Raw genomic sequence first — 18,888 nt, forward strand, 5'->3', positions numbered from 1 at the left:
CCCCCAAGCCCTGGCCCTCCAACCCCGCCCTCCACAGACCGACCTGTATCCAGCTGCCGGGGTGGTCCCACCCCTGCCTGGCTACACATGTGCGTGCGCCCTGCCTCCGGTTGCGCTGCCCCCAGCCCCAGGCAGCTCCTAGCGAGCGCAAGCTGGGAAGTGCCGGGAAAAACTTTGAAGCAGAGCTGACCACAATCCCAGGCATTTGATCATATTAAAAACAAAAACCTCTAGGATCAAGATGGGGAGATCTAAAAAGAGGGTGTGTCTAGGAAAACCCAGACATGTCGCTAACATTGTCAGGCTTCCTGCAGGGGAGAGCAGGCCCTTGCCTGGGATTCCTCTGGTCTTCCTGCAGAGGCACTAGGTGCCTTGCATGCCACAGAACTGCCTGCAGCACTCGCCCAAACCAGCTGCGGGCGGGGCGCCATGTATGACATGGATCCTGGCGCAGACGCCACTTGCAGCACATGCCCAGAACAGGTTGTGCCACCTGTTGCATGCTGCGTGTGGTGTCGAGCCCTGGCTGAATGGGGCCATGTGAGTCTGACACCTGTGTTCTGTGCTACTGGTGTCCAGGACTCCCAGTTCGAGTGTGCTTGGCTGCTTGCATAGTTGCACATGGTGGGTGTGAATGTAGTTATTTGGAATGGATTCACTGCGTCCTTGCAATTTATGAAGTGAAAATATAAAGAAGGCAGGGCAGGATGCCTGCCCCTTGGAAACTAACTGGTTCAGAGGGGTGTGAGGTTTCATAGGCAGCATCCTACTTGGTCAGGTGCTGTGCAACTTTATCAGGTGCTATATAAGGAAAAGCTATGGATCTAAATCAGTGATACCCAACCTGCAGTATGAGTGTCACAGGTAGCACAGTCAGCCCCTGTGTGGCACATGGTAGATCAGTGTGGGGCAGGCAACACTGTGGCAAGTATGGCAAGAGAAAGTGATTGGAGCGGCACTTAGGAAGTGTTTGGGACTAATTTGTTGACATGCCTGTGAAAAAGATTGGCCCCCCACTAATCTAAAATAAGTGGTGTGCCATGTGTAAATAGGCAGAATTAAAATGTGAAAAATAACAGCCTAACTTATGGCTAGAGAAAACAATTTATGCAGCTTGATCACAACCTAAAGGGCCAATTTTGTTGTCTTTTCATGGTGGCCCTGCCCCTCACTGCTGATTGGTGGAGAGTCCCCACCCCTTGGTGCTGATTGGCAGAGTGATCCCTGGAGGAGGAGGGACAAGAGGGCAGCCACCATATTGACACCTAACTGTTCTTTGTGCGGCCCTTTTCCTTGGTGCTGATTGGCAGAGGCACAAGTGGCAGCTGCCCTTTGTACAGCCCCACCAGCCAGAATATTCCCCTCCTGAGCAGGCTGCAAGGCTGGGGAACCAGCACTTTATTTCTGTTAAATTTGGGGGTTTTTTGGTTGATTTCCTGGGAAATCGCGGCCAAGGCTATTTTTCACAGCAATTGCTATTTAAGTAGGTCCCTAATTGTGATTTAATACAGGACCAACAGATTTTAAATTGTGTTATAACTTGTTTGGAAAGTGTTTTTCAAACAATTTCCGCGCTGGGCCAAACCAGAGGTCCATGTAACCTAGTGATGTGTCAGCAACAGAGATGTGGGGTTTCCGGAAAATTTTGAGTTGGACAATTTTCCAGAAAATTTTCCAGTGCCCTAAATAGAGCGTGATCTGATTTAGCATGTTTTTTTTACCTGTATTTAGAAAACAAAACTAAAAAAGTACCCCCATGTTAATTTTATGTTCCAGTAGTTGCAAATATTTGAACTGAAATATTTGATTAGGAGCTTATGATCCACGAGCGTTAATTGCTGCTGTGCTCCCTCGATTACCACAGTGGCAAGTCAGTTAATTAACGAAAGCTATAAGGAGTGTGCAGCAGGAGCCATGAGAGCCGGCGAGAGCATACAAGGGGAGAGCCTGCACAGGGAGAGAGCACAGGTTCAAATATTTGCACCGCGAATATTCAAAACCATGAATGGAGAATCTGCGAATGGTGGGTTTCCTGTACACGATAGTATATACTTCCCTTACATTGTTTGTTTAAATTTATGAAAAAAAACAAAGACACTGAAAACTGTTGACACACAAATTTTAGCACACCCAAAGAACTGTGCATGATATGCCTTGGTTGTCCACTCATCTACTTCAACAGAGTTGAACGCTCTTTCACTGAGGTCATTGCAGCACCTCCATTTTCACTGTCACTATCGGTAGAATCACTTGTACTACTACTTAGTTCTATTTCAGAATCGGATTGAGGCAAATCTGATTCAGAACTACTTGAACCACATTTTTTTTCGCTAAGGATCATTTTACCAATGAATCTATGGGCAAGGGCACCTTATCACGTGGCATCTTCTTCACTAATGGTGCTTCTGATTGATTCTCCAAAAGCAAGAGATTTTGAGAAGTAGAAACAAGCTTAGCAATGCATTCATTTGTTAGTCTATTCCTCTTTTTTTGTCTTGATTGAGCTCAAAGCCTTCCAGTTCTATTCAAAGGAAGCTGCTGTTGGTGAAACGCGTAGGATCCTTAGAGCAATCCTGGACAACAGTCAGGAGTTACAGTATCCCTTCCACTACGTAAGAGGAGACCTATTCTCTGCTGCCTGCCAAATTTTGTCTTTCTCCAAAGTTTTTCTTTTGCACAGTATTCGGCAGTGTCTGCTATTTCATCAGTGTTGGGGACATTCTTAGCTACTTGTATTGAGAGCAGTAGATAATTCATCTTCTGATTAAATATTGTCCTCTGTGTTGAGGATCCGAAAGTTTTGCTGTCAGATAAACTAGATGAGAAGAAAACTCAGATCTCTTAGTAAATATTTGTTTTACTACTATTTATTTTTTTGGATGGAAGTGAAGAAGGCAAAAGCTCAGTTAGATTTTCATTCAGTTGTCTGAATATCTCTGGAATATTTGAAAGGCTTGGTGCATTTCCTTCAAGTTTCTTGATAGCCAGTAAAACTGGTAGTAGCAAACTGAATGCTCCTTGAACTCGAACCGAGAACACATTGTTGGGAATCTGCTTCCAAATGTTCACGGGAATGATCTGGGATACTGTGTCATCTATTGAAGCATGCTGCAAACTGTTCTTTGTGTGCAGCAAACTATGTTAGTACTTTGTAGACAAGCCCCATCTAGTTTCGCCTGGCAATGAAAGTGCACTTTCCTTCCCCTGCTTCTCTTTCTGTAATTTCTTCAAAGTCTGATTTTAACAATCATCATGTTGCTATACCTTCACAATCACCTTGCAGTTTGCCAGTATTGTCTTCACTGTATTCACACTTACTGTGTCCTTTGCCAGAAGATTCAACCCATTAGCAAGACAGCCAAATACTGTTAAATGAGGATATTTAGCCTTTAGTATTTGCCACGCAGCTTTTATGTTACTTGCATTGTCAGTTACAAGGGCTTGTGTCTTGGAGGGACCTGCATTTCCAATCTCTTCACTCAGTAATTTGGCTATGCATTCACCTGTATGACAAGAAGATTTTGTAGCAATTGCTTTCAGGAATATTGGTCCAGGTGTTGCTAACATAATGTTCAATAAAGGATTTTCTTGTATATCTATCCATCTATCTGACATCAGAGTCAATGCTTGACCAATCCTTTGAATAACCATTGTTTGAACTCTGTCATGCTCTCCGTCTAAGAGAATGTGACAGTAACTTATGTGATGGGTGAATTAGTTTGTAATGTTCCTTCCAGTATTGATTTTTATCAAATGATGTTCTACCACTTGGTTGTATTAGCTTTCTGTATATGGCTTGTACTCTTTCAGTACAGTTTCTACATGTTGTTAAGTGTTTTGTCATCTTGTTGCACTGTTGGCATAATCCTGCCTGAAATATTTACGTCTACCAACTTCCTGCCTTCCTTCAGTGGTTTGAACTTCACTATAATGATGCCACACACTAGTTTGTTTGTTTTTTTTTCTGATTAGGCATTATAAATGTAATAGCTTTCATAAACATTTAGGGCTGGAAGGGACCTTGCAAGATCGTCGGGTCCAGCCCCCTGCCCAAGGGGCAGGCAGTCAGCAGGGGTCAAATAATCCCAGCAAGATAGGCATCCAGGTGCCTGCACCACCTCTGTGGTGGGGAGTCTATTCCAGGCCCTAGGGATTCGGACAGTAAAGAAGTTTTTCCTTATGTTCAGCCTAAAACAGTCTTCCATGACTGTTTGTAACAGTTGGACCTAGTCTTCCCATGGGGTGCCCTGGTGAACAGACGTTCCCCTAGTTCCTGGTGCGTACCCCTTATATACTTATAGGCTGCCACTAAGTCACCCTTGAGCCTATGTTTTTCCAGGCTGAAGAGTCCCATGTCTCTCAGCCTCTCCTCATAAGGCCTGCTCTCTTGTCCTCTAATCATGCACATGTCTCTCAGGACACTCTCAAGCTTCTCCACATCTTTTCTGAATTGCGGAGCCCAGAACTGGACACAGTATTCCAGCTGTGGTTTCACCAAGGCTGAGTAAAGTGGGAGGATGACTTTCTGGGTCTTGTTTGAGATGCAGCAGTAGATGTAGGCCAGAGTTTTGTTTGCTTTGCAGGCTGTGGCATCACATTTGTGGCTCATGTTCATCTTGTGATCAATCATGACTCCCAAGTCTCTTTCAGATGTGGTGCTCGCTAGCGTAGGGCTGCCGAGCCTATGAGTATGGTGTGGGTTCTTTCTCCCAATGTGGAGTTGTTAGTATGACTGCTTGAAACCAAAAGCACTAAAAAACTAACTATCTTATGAAACGCTTTCAACTTCCCCAACTCAAGAAAAGAAATGAGAGACTGCTCTGTGTGTGTGCTGAACTGGAAGTGAAACAAAAATTTATCGCAGTTTTAGTTTTGGTTTTGCTTTCACTTGCAGTCGGAGATGAAACAAGAATTTTAACTTTGGTTTTGATTTGACCTGCACAGCCGATTAGGTAAACTTGTAACTTGATTTTTAGTTTGGATTATTATTGTCATATTGAATGTAATAGTTTGAATGTTTGCAATAGTTGCCCATTAGCCAATTTAGAAAAAGACAAGATTCATCTTCTTATCTAGGCCATTGTTTTGGCCTACATGCGGAAGGTCCTGACTTTGCTCAAAGTCTTAACTCTTGAATTTTATCTTTAGAGGCCTTTAACAAAGTTAACCTAAAAATGACCCTTAAGCAAACATTACACATTCCAAGAAATCAAACCCTAGGAGCCTTCGAAAAAAGATTGGAAAGAAGGGTCACTGCAGTGGTGTGGAAATTCCCCAAAGTAATTAAATGGTCAACAAAAGAAACTAAACCCAGCAGAAATCTGTCAAGTAAGATCCGAGCCCAAATTTGGAAGTAGTGACAGGTTTGGGTAGGAGGGGCCTAAGACGGCAACTCACTCAATAAAAACTGTAACCTACTGTCCCAATTTGGAGGTAACCTCACTTGCAGAACAACAAAGGAAGAATTGCAAGTGTAGGCCGGATCAGACTGATCACCTGAACCACCCTCTCCTTGAACACGAATCTCTTAGTTCATGCTGAAGCCGCGGAGCACCCGAAAGGGACTGAAGGAAGGGGACTTAGTCCTATCAGTATTGAGGCGAGCCCATTGAACCGTACTACTGAGGCCAACCCATTAAAATTATACTACTGAGGAATGAAAACATATCTAGGTGTTTGGCTTCTCGGAATTCTAGGATTGTAAGTATATTATGAAAATAATAGTATGATTCAAATTTAACTTTGAGTTGTAAGTGTAATTGTTTTTGTAATATTAATTTTTATAGCACTGTTTGGGAAGGAAGTGCATTTGGAGCATTGTTTCTGATATATGTAGTTATTGTGTTCTTAATGTTTGTGGTATTTCTTAAAGCTAAGCAGTGTTATATGTGTAGCAAAGAATTTTAAAATAAAATTGTGTTGTATGAATTAAGAGTGTAATCATTGTGAAATAGTGCAAGTAGCTAAAAATTCCCCCAGCCAGTGCATCAAACGAATCAGTAAGTTTTGTGTGGGATTTTCTCTATTCCATAACCCACTAGAGACAATTATGAGTGTATTTCCCCTCCTATTTACAAATCAATAAAATATGTATGTATTCTCTCTCACACTTCCTATGGATAATCACCTGAAAAACATTAATTACAACTTTGAAACTGCCAAGCTTGCCTAATATTGTATTGGCCTCCATTCATTGTTACTAATGAATTTTATGAAACGGAAAATTTCCCGTGGAAAAATAAAGCACTGGAAAATTTTTCCACCCCACTTCTCTGGTTAAGAATAGTAAGCAGCTGTTACTCTAGTTCAGGAAGTAGAGCAGCATATTGGTTATGGGTGTCAAAGATACAGGTCAGACCAGCCCACAGAGCCCTTTCATCTGACCCACGGTGGGTCAGCAACTAGACCTGCATGTGGCATCCAGGACTGGATCTGGGATGCTTGTTGCGCACACCACCCCCAGCTGGATTGGCTCCATGCACTGGATTTAGTGTGCAGGGCCAGTCTGACCCATGGACCACACTAGTGCTATTCAGCTACTTATCCAGTTTGTAGGACCTGAAAATTTTGACACCACTGCTTTAGAGAAGTATAAGAAACAAGGCATATGTAGTGTGCGGTATGACACCCCGCCTCCCCCTACCCCCCCCTGCATTGTATCCCCTTCCTAGTCACAAGCAGTTACAATTTTAGGAATATCTTCAGTCTAAGGTTATATCTTCATGCTTAATAAATAGCCCAGATGGACTATAAATGTGTCTAATTTCACAATATAAATATACATTATATAAAGAAGGATGCACAGAAAAGATGTTTTGAGAGCTCTGTCTTCCTCCTCTGATGCATGTTTTTTACTGATGATGAAATATAACTTTCTGTTGTTGTTAACCTGTCTAGATAGCATTACTCTAATGTGCCATAGCATCTAGTAATCCTCACAACTCTGTCTGGTGTAGTACAGAGATCATGACCACATGTATTCCTTTTGTGACCCATCAGGACAGTCTTGTAAAATGGTTTGAGATCCAACTTTAAAACTAAAACTAATTATATTACTCCTAGTATTAAATTGTTCCCTATGGAAGGTGAAGTTGAAAATTTATCATCTAACACACTCAAAAAGTCACAGGCTAGAAACTTGGAATTCTTACATGATTTTTCTTTTTGTAAATGTATTGCTTCTGGCATGTGCGCAAGTAATAAATCCAAATTAATTTATCTAAAGAAAATAACACTTTTGCAGCATACTTATGTTTCTGTACTGATAAAACAAAACATTGAAGCACATAATGTTGCTTTAATTCATAGAATCATACAGAAGTAGAGATGAAAAGGACCTCCAGAGGTCATCTAGTCCACAACCCCCGATAGAGGCAGGATGATCCCTATTGAAACTATCTTATACAAATCCATTGTCCAATATATTAGTGAAACTATGCATTCAACCCTGACCCAACCACAAGGCGCAACACTCTAACCTGCTACAGGTAAAGCAGTGGTTCTACAATAGCCAATGACCTGCTGCTACAAGGGATATTTAAAGTGCATTCAAGGGATCCAAGGAAGAGGGCCATGCCCTCCCCACTACACAGGAAAGGCAAATCCTCCACAGTTTGTATAGTCAAATCAAGGGGTAAAATTCCTTTCTGACCCCAAATGTGGTAGTTGGTCTGATTCTGAGGGAAGGCGGCTTCCTTTAGCCAGGAACCTCTGGGTTTTGGTCCCAGGATTGGCACACCACAGTTAAAATCCCAAGGTTTGGCTACAGCCAATCCCCAGTGCTTCTGAAGAATGTTAAAAAAATGAACAAACCCTGATACACATAGCAGGCAGTGAAAAAAGTCTTTCCTAGCCCCATGTGGCAACCAGCAAAGCCTGGAAACATGGGACATGCCCATAGTAGAGAATAGACATCTGGTCATTGCTGACCAATGCTTGTCCAACCTCATCTCAAACATCTCCCATGATGGAGATTCCATGGCTTCCCTAAGCAGGCTGTTCCACTGCCAACTGTTCTAGCAATGAAGAACTTGTTCCTACTGTCCAATCTAAACCTACTTTTCTGCAACTTCAGGTCATTGTATGAGAGCAGCCATTGATATTATTGAAATTGTAAACTGCAGTTTTAGAAGTTTGGAATAGCTCTTTACTTTAGCCTAGAAATAATATTCTCTACTTTCATTTTACTCTTCATTTTAGGTTAAGTGTGCCTGAGAATACACCTTTCACAGCTGTCTTGAAATTTGCTGCAGAAGAGGTAAGTAGTGAATCATGACAGTATCCAAAAAGGTAAATTACAAGTTTTCATATAAATTTTTATTGCATACTTACAAATGGCAGAGTTCGCAGAAAAGCATGCAGAAATATGCAGTCAAATTTGCATGATTAACCACCAGGGATCCTGGTTTTCTCTGATTAAAAGAAAAAACAAATCCCCAATTTTCAGACTAAAAAAGTAACCCAAAATCCACATTTGTCCGTGATTAAAATGAAACACCACTATATACAGATTTATTTTTTTTAATATATCTATATATTAGTGGTGACTTTTTTATGTATCCCTATGTTAGTGGTGTTTCATTTTAATCACAGACAAATGTGGATTTGGGGTTACTTTTTTAACCAAAAAATTGGGGATTATTTTTTATCAGAGAAAACCAGGATCCCTGTTAATCACTTCATTAAAGTTCCACATGCACATGCTTAATCCATATAGTTTTTAAAACCCTTAAACTTAGCAAATTTCACAGTACATATGCCAATTAATATAATAATTTACATTTATATAGCATTCAACATCCCAGCTTTGCAAACCCTTTCCATGCACCTTCCCCCTCTGTTTTAATGGAAATTTGCTACACTTACATTCTTACACATTTGATGCAATGCCCGGATGAACATCTGTCCCCCGCTTCACAGACTAGGCACCTGAGTTGGGGTTCCAGGCAGGCAGCTCCATCCACTTGGGATACAAAGCCCGAAGTCCTCTTCTGAGGACAGGCTCCTAAAATTCTCCTTTAAAAGCAGTGATTAGGACTTGCTCTTTTCTTTTTTAAAACTAAAACACTAGAGAAGGAAGTGAAGGAAAGTAATACTAGTGCACCCTCTGTCTCTATTTATGTGCGCGCCACATTTTGCAGACCAGAATTCAAGAATCATAGGTCAAAAAAAAAAGCAAAGAGGAGACATGACTTGCCTACTGATTATGGCATTTACCAAGAACTCTTGGGTTCTGATACTGGTTCCCACCTTGTTTAACCATAACAGCTGAATGGAAAATGCATAAACAGTAGCAATAATCCTGGGAACAGCAATTGAAACCAAACACTGTCCCATCCTAAGTGAGTACCCTAAACGCTAAACTGCAGAGTCATACTTCTTGTGCTCTCTCTTCCTGACTCTGATTCTTGCGTTCATGGCCATATAGTTGGTATAGTTTCAATTGGCACAAGGGAAAGTGCTATCCATCCTAGAATCTGTGCTTGATTAGATAATCTCAGGCAAAAGATGACACAGAACCCAGGTTTTCCATTTCTTGTGTGACTGCTCTAATCGTTGGGCTACTACAGGGTTTTTCAACCTTTTTTGGTCGGAGTACCCCCGGTGCGCGACAGCAAAACCGGAAGTGCCACTGGCTTCTCTGTGGCGCTGCTGCATACCTCCTGGGGCCTTCCAAAGTACCCCCAGGGGTAGGCATACCCCCAGTTGAAAACCCCTGGGCTACTATATAAATGTAGTGGGTAACTTGGATGTAAAATGTTTGTGCCCATCATTTTTAAAAGTCTGTAAAATAAGAAGTAAATAATGGATTAATGTAAGAGATATCTGGAAAGAAGTAATGATTAAAGTCTAGTTGTGATTTTTTAACAGTAAATAAGACATGATGTAACATGCGTTTTGTGAGGAGTCTGTTATTGCTGGTAGGCTTTATGCATGCTGCTGGATTGATTAAACACTTTTCTGTATTGAATTCCTCTTGGAACTCATGCATCACTTTGCTTAGTTTCTGGATCCTAGAGAAAGCATAGCTGGGAGGTAGGTACTTAGACTTGGGCAGTTTGGGGCATATGGAGAAGCAGAAGTGCAAGCAGCTGGAGAATTGTCAAGCCGAAAAAGAAAGGATGTTGTGAATTCTAGGTGTTTCTAGGGTTAGATGGCCTCCGAGAGAGACAAGAGCTTGGGTTGAGGTTGTATATCAATTTTGGATTTAGGTGCCTAAGTCTGTTTTGAATCTAGTCCACATACCTTTTAGTGTGAGAGAGACTACAGTCATCAAATTTGCAAAATCCAGGATCATTAGTACTCAATACATCATGCTTGTTTCTGTCTGATTCATCTAACCCAGAGGTTCCCAAACTTTTTCGTATTGTGTACTCCCTTCCAGATTTACCAGCTGCTCATGTACCCCTACCAGGATATGTTTTCTATTTTAACCCCTTAAATGCCTATTTGTTATTGTTATTGTTATGAAAATTAAATCCACCATTACACAATTTCTGTTGCATACCCCCCAGAGATGTCTTGCATACTGGTACCCCAGGAGTATACGTACCACAGTTTAAGAACCCCTGATCTAACCCACTGTTGAAAGATTTTCTGTGAGAACTACTATTCTTTTGTTTGGTCATCCTGAATTCATCCTGGAAATAATATGAAACTACTTGAAGGAGAAAGTTTGCTCAAAACTATAGCTTTTTCTTGAATATTATATAGAAAATAATTACATGTTTTCTGTTTTCTTAATATGAATAAGAGGAGGTTAGACCTATGATTAAAATTACTTAAGCATTCAAATAGATACTCAACATGTTCTGTAGCCCCTTGAATAAAGTTGTTATTCTGTTTTAAAGATAAGTTCCCAACAAGTTTGACTTTTTCCTTTTTAAAAGTTCAACTGACATTTTAACAAGGTACTTATTAACTCCTTTTTAAAATAATGAAAAGGAATATAGGATCCTTTAATTTATTCCATGTATGGAAAATGTGTATGCATTACTTTACAAAATGTGGAAAATAAGTATAACAGACAAATAATTCTTTCATCTGGAAAGAAGCAACAATAAAAAAAAAAAAACTAGTGTAGTTTTTTGGTGTGTGTTTGTTTTTTTTTAACAGCAAAGCAGATGTGACTTTTGTTATCATACAACGTCATAATGTACATGTAGCCCCAAGCTACATCTTGCCACATAGTACAATGAGGAAGTGATCTTTCTTTACATGGTTCTTGGGCATTTACACCTGGAATATGAGGCTATAAAGCAATAATTTGTAGGGATTTCAGAGAAGTGTAAAAATGGTATGGGGTGGGGAAGGCAAGAGTTGAGAGTAGGAAAAATGTGTATGAATAGGTAAGTGACAGTTAAGGTGGGTTACAGCTTACAAGTATTTGAAGATATAAGTTCAAGGAGGATAAAGAGTCAGGGTCCACTGGTTAGCATGCCAGCCTTGAATTTGGATGACCTGGCTTCATGTCTTTGCTCTATAACAGTCTTCCATGTAAACTTGGGTAAGTTGCTGTAGGTTTGTTTACATGACTTAGATCTTGGCATTTGCTAAGTGTAATATAACTAAATCTATATCATTCTCTATGTAGTCACAGTCATTCAAGAATAAGAGTGCCTTTTTGAGGTTAGGTTATGGTTATGTCACTTTAGAAAGGAGTTAAACTGAATTGGAAAGGCTGTGCTCATTCTGGAAGAAGATGCAGATGATGCCTTTGTGTGTGTGTGTGCGTGTGTGTGTGCGCGTGCGTGTGCACATGTGTATAGGATAAAGAACATCTATATCATCTTTCCTTATTGGTTGCATATTGATAAAACCAATATCATTAGTAGTTTCTTACTCCTCAGGCATCTGTGAGGCTACACATATAAATGATAGTGAAGTGCTCAGATCTGTGTAAGTAGATGGACAGAAGTGCACAAAAGTGTAAGCACTAATAGGCTAGGGGCAGAAGTTACCCATCATTGGATATAAACTGGTATCACTGGTATCATATGCATAAACTGGTGTAAGTGATCAGAAACTGGTTCAAATCTGTAACACAACAGATGTTCAGTGCACATAAACCTTTTTCAAAATTGCCAGAACCAGTTTAAGATAAACATGAATGGATGCAGTATCAGACTTAACTGATTATGGTTAAATCAGTTTATTGAACTTCTGTCCCAGATCCCCTCCAGATTCAAGTTAACTCACAGTCCCCCAGCATCCCAGAATGCTTTGCACCTCCCCAGCAAACTGCACCCTCCCCACCCCCCTTGTGCACAAGGTGCACAACCTTGTTTACAGTAGAAGGTAAATTTATGTGGTGATTTGCCACTATAAACCTCCTAGAGGAAATGTAGCTTATACTGAAAAAAGAGGGTTTTGTTGATGCAGTTTATCCTGTTTTCTGATTTAAAATAATATATACCATGAAAAAAACACTTTTCCAACATAACTGCATCTGCACTGTGCCCTTTAGTGACATTGCTATAAAGTGTGATTTCCTCCCCCACCCCTCTCAAGCTGCTGTCATACACACATTCTCTCTCTCTCTCGCTCTCTCTCAAATAACAAAGCAATGATAGGTAGGCCAGGGCTTAATCATAGAAACATAGAACTGAAAGGGATCTGTAAGATCATCAAGTCCCGTCCCGTCCCGTCCCTGCGTGGGCAGGAAGTTATTGGGCTCAGATGAGCCCGACAAGGTACCTGTCCAGCCTCGTCTTGAACACCTCCAAGGGGGATGACTGCACCACCTCTGCTGGAAGTGTGTTCCAGATTCTGGTTAGCCTTACAGAGAAGTTTTTTCTTATATCCAACCTGAATTTGCCCTCTATTAGTTTATGCCCATTGGTCCTCGTCCTACCTTGTGGTGCCCTCCTGAATAGTTGCTCTCCTAGTTCTTGATGCTTCCCCCTGACATACTTGTAGGTGGCTAGCAAGTCACCTCTCATAAGGCGTACCCTCCATGCCCTTAACCAAATGGGTTGCCCTTCTTTGTGCCCTCTTCAGCTTATCCACATCCTTTGTTGAAGTGCGGTGCCCAGAACTGGGCACAGTACTCCAGCTGAGGCCTCTTCAACACCAAGTAGAGAGGGAGGAGTACCTCCCTGGATCTATTGGCCACACAGCAGCTGATGCACGGCAGAGTTTTGTTTTCCCTATTGGCAGCCTCATTGCACTGTTGGCTCGTAGTCATCTTCCAGTCAATCGTGACCCCCAGGTCTCATTCAGTGCCAGCCAGTGGACCACCACCCATTGTATATTTGTGGTGGGGGTTCTTCCTACCAAGGTGAAGGACTTTGTACTTCTCCCTGTTAAACCTCATCTAATTTCGTTCCTCTGCCTCCAAGATTCAGCCCTCTAATAGGGCTCCTCTACCTCTAAGATTCAGTGATATATGGGTCTACAAAAACAGGCAAGCTAGAAAAGAAGTCATTGGCCAGCTGGAGGAGCTCCAGGCCACAGTCCAGAGACTGCGTGCCATCAGGGACTGCGAGCAGGAGATAGACTCCTACTGCCAGGCCCTTCTCCCCTGGGAGGCAGAGGGTAGACCACAGTCCCCCTCCATGCCAAAGGAGGACTTTGTCCCTCTTGCTGCCCCAGCAGAGCCTGCTGAGTTGCCGGCCCCCACAGGCAACATGGTCCCAACTGCAGCTACCGCCCCTGCTCTCCCCAAGACAAAACGTAAGGTGTTTGTTGTGGGAGACTCCCTCCTGAGGGGGACTGAGGGGCCAATCTGCCACCCCGACCCCTTAGCCCGGCAAGTCTGCTGCTTCCCAGGGGCCCGCATCCGGGACATTACGGAGAGGATCCCAAAGCTCCTTAAACCCACAGACCACTATCCCATGCTCCTTATTCATGTGGGCACCAATGACACTGCTCGGAGCACTCCCAGCCAGGTCATGAGGCGCTACAGGGATTTGGGAGCGGGGCTTAAGGGTCTGGGGGCACAGGTAGTGTTCTCGTCGATCCTCCCAGTCTCAGGCTATGGGCTGAGAAGGGACAGGAGGATCTATGTGGTCAACCAAAGACTGCAGCGCTGGTGTCGTCAGGAAGGCTTTGACTTTCATGACCACAGCCCGCTCTTTGGCGAGAGAGGCAGCGAGCTGCTGGGAAGGGATGGCCTCCACCTCTCTCCCCTAGGGAGGAGGCTCTTCTCAGCCAGACTGGCTGACCTGCTCCACCGGGCTTTAAACTAAGCCCGTTGGGGGACGGGGGGACTACCACCACTGCTGGCCCGCTGAGCAACCCTTGCAAAGCCAGCAGATCACGGCGCTTCAGGGAGCCCACCCCTGCCCCAGCCCTGGTAAAAGCTGTGTGCAAGGAAGGAGCCCCCCAGGGGGCACTTGCCTGCCTGTACACTAATGCCAGGAGCTTGGGGAATAAGCAGGAGAAGCTCATGCTCAGTGCAAACAATTACGATGTCATAGGGATAACGGAGACCTGGTGGGACTCCACCCATGACTGGACCACGGGGATAGATGGCTATACCCTGTACAGGAGGGATCGTCCAAGACAGAGATTATTTGTGGCATTGCTAATATGTTGTTGCTATAGCAAAAGATGTACACAATATTTACACTGTATTTGACCACATAAAACATGTCGTATACAGACACAATTTTTCATTATATGAAAAAGAGTCAGAGGGCTCTTCATGCTTCCAGTACCAGTGCTCCTGATTTTCCCTTATTTTTTACCTTTAAGAAACAAATGCAGTTTTAAACCATCATTACTGTATTTTGAACAGTTAATATTTTATATCGTGACATTGCTGCTCAGAGGTAACAGGTTTAGTTGATTACTATTTGTTTATAGTGCTGGAGAAACCTGCAATCATAGAGAACATAAAAGGATTGCAATTAGATCTATTGGTTGAGAGCTGCACCTCAGTGACCCACTGTAAAGTGCTTAGCACTATCAAAGAGATAATGCCTACTTGCAGCTGGCACATCTGTACATAATAATATGGGCTACACTGACACAGCCACTAAAGACTGCCACTACCCTCTTTAACTAGAAGCAGAAAACAGATCATGCTTTTAAAGAGTGTATCAACAAAAAACCTACTACATGTCTTCAGAATTAGCACATTCATGTTTATGAGAAGCTTTTCCTTTTTACTACTAGTTCTTCAAAGAATCAAAATAAGGACTTTAAACAAAAGGCCAGGGACACATCTCAAGGTAGCATTAGCTCCACCAATTGCAACCAGTTACAGCAGGGATGCATTTAACCCTCCCCGCCTCCTCAGCTCCTGATCTATTTATTAAACATTTCCCCAAATCAAAGCCACATGCACAAAACAGAATGCAAGTAAGGGGGATATATTTTTGTTATTGACACCAAGATAGGACAACAAGGCCACATCCCCACAAGCAGAAACGTGCAGTTTGCAGCACTTCAAAGTCTTCTGAGGCACCATGAAATGCACACAGCGCACGTGAATCTGTTTGCCACACTGCATAATTGCAGCACAGTGGCAAAATTAAATACCAGGAAGTACCGATATTTAAAAGAAAACACAGGAAAAAAAAGTGGCATGGCACACGTGACTGCAGCATGTGTTGCCAGACACAGAAGCCTGGCTAACCAGGGCCAGGCTGCACCAAGTACCCGGATTACCACCGCTGCAGCCTCAGGACCCCAGGCCCCTGGGGCCCCAGCCACCCCTACCCCACCCAGGGCAACTTGCCCTGCACCAGAGCACATGTGCGGGGCATATCCAGGAGCAACTAGCAATGGTACAAATATGTGCCACTGCCAATTGTCCCTGGGATAAGGCACATTCCCATTAGTGGGGACATGCCCCAAGGATCTACCTGTGCCTAAGCATCTCCTGCAAGGTACTGAGGTCTTGATTCAGAAAAACATGCCTGAATTGGACACAGACATAATATTTTGCTTAACCAAAAAAAAAAACCCTTCTTTCTGGGACTGTTTTTAATTTTCATCTTTAAAACGTGCAACTTTCACCAAAAAAGGAGCAAATTTTATCGCTCTATTTTCTATCTGTTCTGACTTGACATGTGTCAAACCCAAAAGTGAAGCCGGGTAGGCTGTGCCTGAGACCCACATTCTTCAGAGCACTGGGGAAAGGTATAAGCTAACCTTGATTGCTTTAGATCAGGGCTTAAATCCTCAACCTTAAACGAGCAAGAGAAATGATAACATAAAACCTGACTCCATGAAGGAAGTTGGGCTACATGGCCCAGTTCCGGCCTTATGATTCTGTGATTCTGCCTCACTCAGCCAGCTTCCACTTACTGGGGGTGGAGTTGGGGGGCAGGAATAATTTCCCTTGCTTCCTTTCTGGGCACCTTGGAATGTGAGAACAAGCCTGATTCTGATTTTCTGATTTGAGTTACACCACTGTAAAGCACTGGGCTGGCCCAAGTATGATCATGATGCAAGATCACAATCAGCCCTCATGGAGGAAATGGGTGTCTAAAATATCTGAACATGCATCTCACTGAGCCATAGTATTAGCTCAACATTCTTGTGTGCTGTATATTTGGAAATGATCCTGTGAAGTGAAGTGAAGCCCCCAAAACTAAGCCTATAACTTCTAGGCTTTGGTTTCAAAAGGGCAAACATTCTCTCAAGCAAATCCCGGGACGTCATTCTCCCCCTGTACTCGGCCTTAGTGAGGCCGCAGCTGGAGTACTGTGTCCAGTTTTGGGCTCCACAATTCAAAAAGGATGTGGAGAAGCTTGAGAGAGTCCAGAGAAGAGCCACGCGCATGATCAGAGGTCAGGGAAGCAGACCCTACGATGACAGGCTGAGAGCCCTGGGGCTCTTTAGCCTGAAAAAGCGCAGGCTCAGGGGTGATCTGATGGGCACCTACAAGTTTATCGGGGTGACCACCAGCATCTGGGGGAACGTTTGTTCACCAGAGTGCCCCAAGAGATGACGAGGTCGAATGGTCACAAACTACTTCAAGATCGTTTCAGGCTGGACATAAGGAAGAACTTCTTTACTGTCCGAGCCCCCAAGGTCTGGAACAGCCTGCCACCAGAGGTGGTTCAAGCGCCTTCATTGAACAACTTCGAGATGAAACTGGATGCTTATCTTGCTGGGATCCTATGACCCCAGCTGACTTCCTGCCCTTTGGGCGGGGGGCTGGACTCGATGATCTTCCGAGGTCCCTTCCGGCCCTGATGTCTATGAAATCTATGAAATTATTTTAAGTAGTTACACCAAACAAGACACCCCAGAAGTTGATGTGGTTATCTATTTTGAGCATGATCCAAAGTCTGTTGAAATCAATGGGCTTCTTTCTCTTGACCCCAGTGGGCTCTGAATCAATACCTTTCTGTAGGTTTAAAACCTTACAAAGATAATTATAGCCATTTTCTGGAGGCTTAGGGGGAAAATGGAGAACATTTATTTTAGTAGGCTTTTTAGCACCCTCCTAGTCATTATAGTTCAGTTCTATAAATCCACCTCATGCATATAGAAGAAAACTTTCTTTTTAAAAGATGAGTTTGTGGTTGTTTTGGAAACTCCCTAAAATACAGCATGACATTTAGCGTTTTCACAGGCTGATACAAGGGTCTATTTAGGAGATGATGGAATAGAGAGAAAATTGCTTTTCAGAATATTGGATTGTCTTTGGTGGTTGGTGTATTGTCTTAGTGCCTAGGAGCTTTATTCGTAGACCAGGTCCCCATTGTGCTAGATTTGGTACAAACACAGAAGGAAAAGGCCTTGTTTCTTTGCTTATTAACTGTGTTCTCTGGGGAGGTAAAGGGTACTTTACATAATATTTAATTCAGCTACTCAAATCTGGTATTGAAAGGAACAAGGAATTTAATTTCTAGTTTATTAATGGGCTATAGCCATTGAGCCAGAAAGCTTATTGTTAACTCTGCCAGTTGGATAATTCCATGAACATGCATCACATATTAAGTATAGTTTTGCTGTTTTAGAATAAAATTCAGAAATATCATATGCATCGTTTACTACATGTTACCATAAATCAAAAAGCACATTTTCCTAAATTCCATTTAACTTGGTCCTGCCACCTGAAATGTTTAGATGTTTTGCCCATTTTATTAAAATAATGTCAGTTCTTAAATATTGGATGAATTAGTTTTGTACTATAAAAGGTAATATTTTTACTTTATTAGTTTTAGTAGTGACATTTTTGCAGAGCACATTGAAGCAAATCTTCAAACTGTGACTTAATCATCTTTTTATGCATCATTTGCCACAAATATTGCAAAGGGTACAAATTTTGGATTTTTTGCACTGAGTTGACATTTGCATATAACAAGTACAACTATTGAAATAGGAAAGCTTCTTAGACTATATCAAATATGATCTTTATTCAGTAGACTGGGAAATACTGGCATTCTAATAAGGCCTTCATCCTGCTCTGACTGACTTTAAAGGAGCAGAACCAAGCTCTATGTTATATTACATGCATACGCACAAAACCCTATATTATAAAAATGGTATTATGCTTTCAAAGGCAAGCACTCTGAAATTCCATCATATGGCATTATTTTGTTGCACCTAGGGATCATCTGTAGACTTGGACCTTTTAGATCGCTGAGCAGACCTCTGCCTTCTGTAGGTTGTCAGCTTCATTGTGGACTGGTATAACGGGGAATGAAAGAGAAATATTGCCAGTGGGTTTCACAAATGTTTGCTGACAGCAAGTGAACATTGCAAGAGGAATCTTGGGACACCTATACGTGTGCCTGACACCTGCTTTACATGCACTAATTAGTATGTGTTGGAGCAGACTCCAATTAATCAAGTCTGTTAGAGAATGCTAATTAGAACATTCCAGTATCTTTGTCGTGAACTGACCCTGCTGCCTTTTTGAAACATGGGAGACTGAATACACAAGATGCTGCAGGTGCTTTAATTAAACCGGTCTCTCCCCCC

The 18,888-nt window shown here is 42.5% G+C and overlaps 1 protein-coding gene across 2 annotated transcripts in view; it reads left to right on the forward strand.

The window, feature by feature from the left end:
* Positions 1-18,888, forward strand: part of UFM1 (ubiquitin fold modifier 1) — a 33,340-nt gene that overhangs the window by 226 nt on the left and 14,226 nt on the right. The window contains exons 1-2 of one of the 2 annotated variants that reach the window (XM_025206644.1): positions 5,643-5,700; positions 8,200-8,257. In XM_025206644.1, the coding sequence (XP_025062429.1) occupies positions 5,657-5,700; positions 8,200-8,257 (102 nt within the window). In that variant the 5' untranslated portion in view covers positions 5,643-5,656. Of the gene's footprint in view, positions 1-5,642; positions 5,701-8,199; positions 8,258-18,888 lie in introns of those variants that run through there. The other variant, XM_006025776.3, reaches the window with a different exon arrangement.

Source organism: Alligator sinensis, unplaced genomic scaffold (genome assembly GCF_000455745.1).
Source record: "Alligator sinensis unplaced genomic scaffold, ASM45574v1 scaffold1031_1, whole genome shotgun sequence".
NCBI lineage: Eukaryota > Metazoa > Chordata > Crocodylia > Alligatoridae > Alligator > Alligator sinensis.